This window comes from Protopterus annectens, chromosome 17.part0, assembly GCF_019279795.1.
Source record: "Protopterus annectens isolate FY-2018-M chromosome 17.part0, PAN1.0, whole genome shotgun sequence".
NCBI classification, from domain to species: domain Eukaryota; kingdom Metazoa; phylum Chordata; order Ceratodontiformes; family Protopteridae; genus Protopterus; species Protopterus annectens.
Window position 1 is genome coordinate 771691488 of NC_056751.1, and position 10482 is coordinate 771701969.

At 40.7% G+C, this 10482-nt stretch overlaps 1 protein-coding gene across 1 annotated transcript in view; it reads left to right on the forward strand.

Moving 5' to 3' along the window:
• The window catches only part of LOC122791315 (synaptotagmin-1-like), a 1919109-nt gene that overhangs the window by 1222318 nt on the left and 686309 nt on the right, over positions 1-10482 (forward strand). Inside the window, exon 3 of the mRNA XM_044059019.1 lies at positions 4672-4859. Within this exon, the coding sequence (XP_043914954.1) occupies positions 4706-4859 (154 nt within the window). The 5' untranslated portion in view covers positions 4672-4705. The remainder of the gene's footprint in view (positions 1-4671; positions 4860-10482) is intronic.

A 10482-nucleotide genomic window follows, 5' to 3' on the forward strand; every position in this document is an offset into this window, starting at 1 on the left:
ACTGGCTCCCCACCTAAGCACCATGTTCAGTCATAGCCTCACATCAGGCTTTGTGCCCAGTGAATGGCGAACAGCAACAGTTATCCCACTCCACAAAGGGGGAGCCACCACTGATCCCAGGAACTATCTCCCTATTAGCCTGATGAGCCTGGTCTGCAAGGCCATGGAACGTATCATCATGGAACTCATAAACAAAGACATTGGTAACCTCCAAACTCTGGACTCCACCCAGTTTGGGTTTGTGAAAGGTAAATCATGCCTCCTGAACCTGATCGACTTCTTTGAAGCGGTCACCAAAGCCATAGATGAGAGTAAGGTGGTTCACACAGCCTATCTTGACCTTGCAAGGCTTTTGATACCATCCCCCATTTTGGAATTATAGATAAACTCACTAAACTAGGTATAAATCCTTACATCACAAGATGGGTTGCCAACTGACTCACTGATGGAACCTACACTGTAAAAGTTGCAGACTCCAAATCTGACTTCAAACCAGTGACAACTGGAGTACTACAGGGTTCAGTCCTGGGATCTCTCCTGTTTGATACCTACTTCTCTGAAGTACAGGCTAACACAGAAGGCCTTTGGCTAACGAAGTAAGCAGATGACTGCAAACTAGGAAGCATAGTTGAGTCCCCAAATGATGTGGACATCCTACAGAAGAGTCTCACTGAGACAGATGCCTGGTGTCAGAGCCATGGCCTCAAGCTCAATGCCAAAAAGTGCATTGTCATCCCCTTTGGTAAAAACTCTGTACCCATGAACTACTACATAGGCAGCAGTCTACTTAATGCCGAATGTGTGATAAGAGACCTTGGGACCCAGGTGGACAGCAGTCTCTTCTTTGATAATCACATCACCACAGTAGTTAGGAAATGCTTTTACATGGCACACCTCATCACAAAAATATTCTCATCCAGGAAAAAAGAGGTCATTGTTCGCCTCTACTTGACACTCATTAGACCCATTATAAAGTACAATGCCCCTTTTGGAATGTACCTCACAAGACATCTTCAGCAGCTGGAAAGGCCACAGAAGTACCTCACAAAGATGATTACTGGCCTCAAACATATGCCCTACACTGACCATCTCAAAAAACTCCAGCTTTACTCCATAGCATATCGCCTACTGCAAGGTAATCTCTGCCTAACATATAAAGCTATGTCAAACCCAGAGCTGTTGGACATGCTTTCTTTAGGTCGTAAAGAAATCCAAATTCCTCCGAGTTACACACTCTAGGGACCTAAACCTTGTCACCACAATAAACAGAACATGCTGGAGGGATATATTCAGGTCCCAGAGACTTCCCATACTCTGGAACTAGCTACCCATCTATATCAAGCAAAGTTCCTCATTAGCACTCTTCAAGAAAAATCTTGATGAGTGGATGGGAAATAGGAAATACACCAAGGGGATCACTTCTGTGGCTCTGCTCGACAGGGGCACAGGAAAATAACTTTCTTGGGTGGTGTAAGCCAGGGAACCTTGTTGGCTAGGCTTACTTAGACCCTTGGGCCAATAGCCTAGTACCTACCTATGAACCTACAATAAATGCAAAAAGCTACTGTCCAAGAAAATAAAGACAAGGACCTAACAATGAAAAAGCACCCTCCTCAACCTAAACAGACAAATAAGACAACTTGTCAAATCCTCCAAGAGCTCCTTTGAAAGAAACCTAGAAAGTACTGGTAAGGATAACCATAAGGCCTTTTACAGCTATGTATGTACCCTATAAGGGTAGGACTTAAGCTTGTGCAGAACTGGTGGTCAACGGTATCACACACAGACTGACCCCACAGAGATTGAGAACCTGCTAGCAGATAGGTTTGGCAAAAATTTCACTCCTTTATCCCCTCCTAACTTATAACAAACCTTCCCCCAAACTTCCCCCACCTTACATATCTGAAGAGCATGTCCTCAAGGCCCTGTCCAAGGCAAAGAACATGGCTTCTATGGGACCAGAAGACATCCCAGGATGTCTTCTAAACAGGCTAAAAAACTAGCATCACCACTAAGTACCCTTTTCAATAATAGCCTAACCACTGGGTTTGCTCGTGCAGAATGGAGAACAGCTACAGTTATTCCCCTCCACAAAGGTGGCCTAGCAACAGACCCGGGGAATTGCAGACCCATAAGCCTAACCATCCTCATTTGCAAGGCCATGGAACATATCATTATGGACCTCATAAATAAAGACATAGCTGACCTCCACACACTGGATCCTACTCAATTTGGCTTCATGAAGGACAGATCCTGTCTGTTAAATGTGATGGATTTATTTGAAAATGTGACCAAGGCCATTGATGAGAGCAAATCTGTGCACACAGCATACCTTGACTTGGCAATTGATTTAGACTCGATCCCACATTCAGGCATTACCAATAAAAGTAGCAAACTGAATGTAAACCCCTTTGTTGTAAGATGGGTTGTCAACTGGCTCACAAACCAGACACAGATTATCAAAGTGGGTGACTCCACATCAGCTCGCAGCCCTGTTACCAGCAGAGTGCCACAGGGGTCATTGCTGGGCCCCCTGCTGTTTGGTATATACTTCTCAGCAGTTCAGGTCAAAACTAAAGGGTTGTGGCTGACCAAGTTTACAGACAACTGCAAACTAGGTGCAGTCACTCCCCAAATGATGTCAGTATACTCCAGGAGGGTCTCACACAGACCAGCAACTGGTGTATTAGTCATAGTCTCAAAATGAATGCAGAGAAATGCATCATCATTCACTTCAGCAAGAACAGTGTCCCTTCACACCATCAGATCAATAACAATACCCTAAGTACCCATGAAGTGGAAAGAGATTTCCACGTAGTTCACTTGATAAGTAAAGGCATCGCCTCGAGAACAAAAGAAGTTATAACCCCCTATACTTGGCACTTATCTGGCCTGTAATTAAGTAGAACATCCCATTTGATATGTACCGTACTAAGCACCTACAGCAATTAGACAGACCTCAGAGGTTTCTAACAAAGAAGATCAAGGGCCTCCATTATGTGCCTTACACGGACCGACTAAAATCCTTGTCACTATACTCTGTATTGTATAGACTTCATAGGGGAGACTTATGCCTGGCCTACAGAGCAACCCAAGACCCAAACCTAATGAACTTACTGCATATCCATAAATCAAATGGGTCTAGGGCCACCCATTCCAGGGACTTAAATATGGCCTGTGACTTAAATAGGACATGCTGGTGGGAAAGATTTATCTCCCAGCGACTGAAGCATCATTGGAACAGGCTACCAATTCATATGAGACAGAACACCTCTATGACACTTTTCAAGAGAAACCTGGATGAGTGGCTGGAGCTAAATTCTTACCGGGGATAGCACCCACAACCCTCCTGGACATGGGTAGTCATCACTAAATGCAATCTTGGGTATTGACTACTACCTCTACGGTATTATATTGGGTTGAAATGGCAACACTTAAAATGACCTCTGGGTTGATAGCCTAGTAATCTCCAATGACCCTATGATCCTATGACCCTATGACCCTATGACCCTATGTCTCCAGGTCTCTAGCAACATTCCCCTCTGTGTGCTGGATGTCTGCATATTTACTGATTGTCCATTTAAATCAAGAACACTTGTTCTCACCACCTCCCACAAGCAATTTTATATTATGTTTTTATTTTCGTTTATGTTATTTTTGTTTACCGGGAAAGTCCGACTGTGCGGAAACGTATTTTCAGCAGAGGCCCAGGGAGAAAAGCTCCACATACTAACAATACATAAAAAAAAAAAAACTTAAATATAGTGATGATTTTTATACAATGGAATAAATATGACATAGATATAGTAATTAAAGCACTGATACAACCAATAATAAGACACAGAGTTTGTACAGTTTGTATGATCTTGTAATATTACAGACAGCCTAGATCTAGTGAGAGATGAACCATAGGGTAACTATTATAACCGTGGTTAACAGATGGTAAAAGAATATAAAGTATATGTTTGCAGTTAGTGATAAAGAAAAGAATTGGCACAGACAAGTTATTTATAATCACTTTCTGTTCAGTAGTAGTAAAGAAGAGATGTGGGGGAGAGGGAAGTCAGGATGAGAACCCTTGAGGGACAGAAGAATATTTTTTCAGATGTCAATTTTTTTCAAATAATCTGCAAGCCAGGTTATTTGACAATGGTCCCAAATCTATGCATGTGTATTTTTACTATGCAAAGACTATAATAAGTTATAAATTTCTTCCTGCTTTCCTGTGTCCTCCAGAGATTTGATACCATGAGTAAAGCACCCTCCTGTTTCATATTTAGGATATGGAACTAAAGAATTGGGTAGTAAAACACATTGTGGATGCATGTACCAACTGGGGGAAAAATACAAATGCTACCTAGCAAACGTTATAATATCTGAAGCTTACTTTGATAACATCCTTGTTATAAATGTCTGCAATAATATTGTGATATTACATTTTTCTGCCTGAAGACACTGCATTTGCAATTTCATGCTCTTGTCAGAGTTCGCAGTTTGTAATGTTTCAGAGCTGTGCCTGGGTGAAATGTATTTCTCAGTCTCAGGCTGCAGACTTGCAGATAACTTGTATCATTTTAGGTTCAGAAGGGAAGAGTATGTTATTAGTAAGGGAGGGGTGCTGATGCTTTTTGAGTACAGTATACTGACAGTATCTTTATTTTTTTTCTGCAGGTCTGGTAGTACTTATTGTCACTGACATCCAGCAATGAACGCTGCACGACGCTCAGCAGTGGTCGGGTCAGACCTCACCTCTGTGGCTACAGAGCGTGCTGCCACCAACATCACTGAGACACCGAGTAAACAAGATGTCTTCTCACACATGAAAGACAAGTTCATGAATGAGCTGAGCAAGATTCCAAGTAGGTGGAGCTTTATCTGTGTACCTGGGAAAGGGGAGGGGCTGAGAGATACAGATGCACATTCTGTATAACTTTAAAGCTAAGTATTTGGCTTCAGAGTACAGAGGGAAAAACACATCAGAAAGTAACTAAGCAGACCACAGCTGCTTACAAAAATGTATTTATTTTATTTATTTTATTTTATTTTCATTTGTTGACCGGGCTAGTCTAACTGGATATATGTCCATTTTCTGTAAAGGCCCGAGGAGAAAAGCTCCGAGAAAAAACAAATATCATACATAGAGTCAAAAAACAGTGAAAAATACAATTACATAAGTATGTACACAAAAATGTAGGTCTTCTTCTTCTTCTTTCGGCTTTTTCCCAGTTAGAGGTTACCACAGCAATTCACCTGTCCGCTCATGATTGGCAGTCGAGTTTTACGGTGTCGAGTTGCCAGCCCAGCGTCCAACCTTCCACAGAAGGCGCACACACACACACACACACACACACACACACACACACACACACACACTCATACCTAGGGCCAATTTAGAGTGTCCAATCCACCTACAGCATGTCTTTGGGATGTGGGAGGAAACCGGAGCACCTGGAGAAAACCTACACAACCACAGGGAGGACAAAAATTTAGGTCTTCAGTCTTTAAAATTCATGACAAAAATATGGTCTAAAGAAGCATATTGAGAAATAAAGTAAAAAGCATTATTTGTCTGAAAAATGCAGTGATGGATCATATACAGATGTGTAGCGTAGAAGACCATGACATTGCAACTAGCATATGCTGTAGAGAAATGACACAGGTCGACCTTTAACTATGGCCAGGATTTAATGTTGTGTTGTATTTGGATCACTCCTCTGGGAGAGGAACATTCAGCTTTAATAAGAATACATATGATTTCATTTATTCATACACATTGATGATGAGAGTGAAGTCAGATGAAGACAGCAATCACTTCAGTATATTAATGCACAAGCAGTAAACACAACTGTACCACTGATTTATTTATTTTATTTATTTATTTTACATTTGTTGACCGGGATGGTCCGACTGGATACATATCCATTTTCAGCGGAGTCCCGGGGAGAAAAGCTCCAGACACATAACAATTTACAAATTTTAGGTAAATAGCAATAAGTAACAGTGAATACAGAAAGAAAAAGTAGATAGTACAATAATTTCAGTTACAGAACATACAGGCTGATTACAGGCATAGCAGAATACATCCATCCATGAGGCATGAGACATACTTTAAGTTGTGGTAGTAGGTAATTGTTACCTTATTACCTAGGGTTTAGGATATTTTATTTAGGCAATATCCCTGATGACACAGACAAGATGCAATGTGCTGCACAAAGGCTTGCAGGAAAATTCTGGACCTCTGTACAGAACAATGTTATTCCAACTATATCATAACTTTAACTCATAGGTTCATAGATTAGTACTAGGCTAACTGCCCTTGCAAGCCATTTTAAGCCTAATTAATTATCCCCTGTGTGATTCAAACCCTGTATCTTGTGTTTGTAAGGCAAACACCTTAACCATTCGGCCACCCTCCCAACTAAAATGTGCCTGATATGTTTATTCTATACTGCTTGTCCCTTAAGGAAGTTACCAGTAAAATTCATGCTTCATAAATATAGAGGACTCATCCTAGGAAATATTTTACCATAAATAGACAGGCAGAATATAGGTATCCACAGCAAGCAGCCTGTTTAAAGAAAGCTGCAAGCACAGATGTCAGTAGACAGACAGAGAGTGTGTATGTGTGTTTGAACTGAAAACCTCAGAATCTCTGCCTAGATGACTTGTTTATCAGTGGTTATCCCCTGTGGGTAGGCTCACAGATAAGGCCAGAAATGAAACTTTTATCTGATTGAAGTTACACACCCTTTCAAAGGTATTATTTGTGCATAATGTGAGATTAATTCTTGCTGGCTGGAGTTTCTTTTCTTTACCTTCTTGAACGGTTTCTGCTTTTAACTTTGAAGGTACTTTTTATCAAACTGAGTTCCCCCATAATAGTACCCTTTGGGAAGATGGATACCCCTGGAAACTACCACATTGATAATATACCCCTAAGAGTAGATGCAGTGGTCGGGGATTTGAGATTACATGTAAACAGTAACCTGACTTCTGACCATCGTGAATCTATGGCAGTTGTGAAATCATTTTATATTGCACAACTTATAAACAAAGGTACGACATCCAGGTCGAAGGATGTCATTGTTCTACTGCACTCAGTCCTTATCAAACCAATCATCGGGTACAACACTACCTTCACTATGTACCTGACCAGGCATATGCAACAACTGGAGTGTCCACAGAGGTTCCTCACAAAAAGAATACAGGGCATAAACAACATGTCTTACTCGACCTTGCAATGCTCTGTCCCTGTGTTCTCTCTCCTACAGGCTGCTGAGAAGCAATCTATGCCTGGCCTACAAACCATCCTCTGATACTGGTCTGATAGATCTATTACACATCTGCAAAACAAACCTCATCAATATTACCTGAGCATGGTACCTAAACCTCATCTGCGACATAAATTGCACATGTTGGAGCATCAGCTGTGATATCAATTCAAAATGAAATCTGTAAAAAACAGTTTGAAATGCATTACCTAAAACTGTTCATATAAATTATTTATAAAAAGATTTAACATGTGTAAAAATATATTGATAATCTGTTTTGTATATAAGCACTACAGATTTCATTTTGAATTGAGAGCACCTTCAGCTGTGAGTAGTATTCCTGGTACTGTTACATGTTGGAGCATCAGGTATGGTTCCCAGAGACTATCCCTTGTCTAGAATAGGCTTCCCATCCACGTGAAGCAGAGTTCTTCCCTAACCCAAATCAAGCATAACTTGAACCAGTAGATGGGGAAATAGGAAATTCATCCTTGGTTTGGCACCTATGTCTGCAGTATAGAGCGGCAACTGTAAATGCTTGACCATGCATGTCCAAGCCCATACATGACCCTTAAAATAACTCCAGGGTATCAAACTTGTCAGATCCATTGGGAAGTATGGCGAAGATTACAAAGGCTCCCTGGGGCTGTGAGCCTAGTAATCACCTATGATTCTATAAGAAGAGGTTGCACTGTTGCTGAGGTTGCTTGGAGACAGCAAACTCAGAGACTGTTGGCCAGCGAATTCCAGATTTTGATCTTACAATCTGGTTTCTTGAGTTGCAGTTTTAACTTCCAAAGAGTTTTTGTGGTATTTCATTTGGCCATTGTAAGTTACTATATATTTAAAAATAAATTATTTATACAGTACTAAGCCCTGTGCGACTGGTGTGCAAAAATCCTTGCTTTAATGCAGATGACTTTAGTGTTCATATGAATACTTGTGTTAGTGTATAATTCATTTCACTTAATATGGAGGATCTTCCAGAAAAAAAGGCTGGAGTTATCCTCCAAACTGTGATTTTATCAATACAATTGGTGAGTATCCCCCAAACTGTGATTTTATCAATACAATTGGTGAGTATCCCCAAACTGTGATTTTATCAATACAATTAGTGAGTATCCCCAAAATTGTGATCTTATCAATACAATTGGTGAGTATCCCCTAAACTGTGATTTTATCAGTATGATTGGTAAGTATCCCCCAAACTGTGATCTTATCAATACAATTTGTGAGTATCCCCAAACTGTGATCTTATCAATACAATTGGTGAGTAACCCCCAAACTGTGATTTTATCAGCACGATTGGTAAGTATCCTCCAAATATTATCAACTTTAGTTAAGTTTCACCGCCAGAAGAATAAGTATGATGACCAAGTCCTACACCTAGACCTTGGTGACTCTGTGGAGATTAGTCAGTAAAAAGGCACAACATGCTGTGCTGACTCTCACCATGAGTGTTTATTGTTGTTGAGAGGTATCTGCTGTTATAGAATTTAATTGTCTGCGGGGTGGATATTTTGATGGTTATTTATGGAAGAGTGTTTGCATTCAGTTGTCCCGCTGAGATCATATTTAGCTGCATGATGCTGACTGAGGAGCAGACTTCAGTGGGCGTCTGAAAAAGATCTTAAACAACATGAAGGTCACAAGGTCATTACATTAATTTAGTTTAATCATCTGATCTGCTATGCATAAGGACTGCTCGCTCTACAGCTTTTGGGGGTCAGTGGTAGGTGCCTTGGAAATTTTGGTCTTGGAATCATAACAATGAAAACCAAAGCATCCTCTCTTCCTTCTGCAATGAATTTCAAGTCTAGAAGAAAGGTCATCTTTGAAAAAGGCTAAATGACTGCACTTGTCCTAGGGATGTGCAGGCATCTAAAGTTTTGACTTCAGGATTCACATAGGTCAAATCCTGAGAGGCCCAAATATTTAATAAAATATTTGTTGAGTCATCCTGCTTCCATTGCTTTCAGACTTACCTGGATGATTCAACACAGATTTTCTTCTACAGTTCCTACTTTGGTAGTACTTGTACTTTTCCACCTTCACCATCCTGTCTCCTTACATGGTCCTTGGATCCTTTACACAATTGTTCTTTATTTCAAAATGAAAAATAAAAATACCCAGGCATATTAATTTCTGCCTTTGTGTCTGACTCTTAGCTTCCTGCTTCCCATCTGTAAATCCATTCCCTGCTTGGCTAGTGCTGAAGTTGCCCCTCAAATGCTTGCTAGGTTCTCTAGTAGTCCAGCAGTAGCAGCCAGAGTGGGATAACTAAACTCACCTCTTGGGCTACACTAACACTGAAGGGCAAAGAAATTTCACAGCAAGACAGAAACCACTACGCCAAACTTTATTCATATGTGGCAGTGCAGACGGTTATCATAAACGGGAAAGGGAGAGAGCAAAGTGCTATTCTTAGCGTGTGGCTGTCATTTAGAAAAGACGAAGCACCTTGTTTCATAGCCTGTTTGATGTATTTGAAAGTGCCACAAAAACAGCAGATAAGATCCCTTAATATCCAAGTTTGTATGTTCAACATATGCATAATAATTTACTGCATATGCAAAGGGGATCGTTCTGACGCCTAGAAAGTCATCAGTAGTTTCCAAAAGTGGCCAGTCGGTTTGAGGTATCTAGTCAGATTGCAAGAAATCTTACATTGCTTTTTCAGAAATATGTCATGCTGGCTCTCACAGCCAAACTTTTGATTGAGGAATAGCCCACACAAAAAGTTGTTAAAATGTCCTTTGGTTTTTCCTATCTTTGATGGATCAGACAGTGTGACCACAGTATAGAAGAAGCACTTCTCCTGCAATGCCATCTAGACAACAACAATACTTATAGGGTGTTACTCAAAATGAGAACCAGTTCAGGCTGGAATAACAAGAGGCATGAAACTGGGGTGCCTTCTGTGCAGAGTCTGCATGCCTTCCATGTGTATGTCTGGGTGTTTGCCAGATGCTCCAGTTACTTCCCATATTCCAAAGACATGCAGTAGGTGGACTGGACTTTCTAAACTATCTGTAGGTGAGAGTGTACATGCATGTGTGTGGTATGCAAGAATAAATTCAGCAGTGCTAAGCATGAGGTAGTGTGAACATTGACTCTAGATGTTTGTCACTAACACCCCAAACACATGTGCAAAATGGGAAAAAAGGGTTATTGATGAATGTGTGGAAGGATGGATGAATTGATGGCTGGC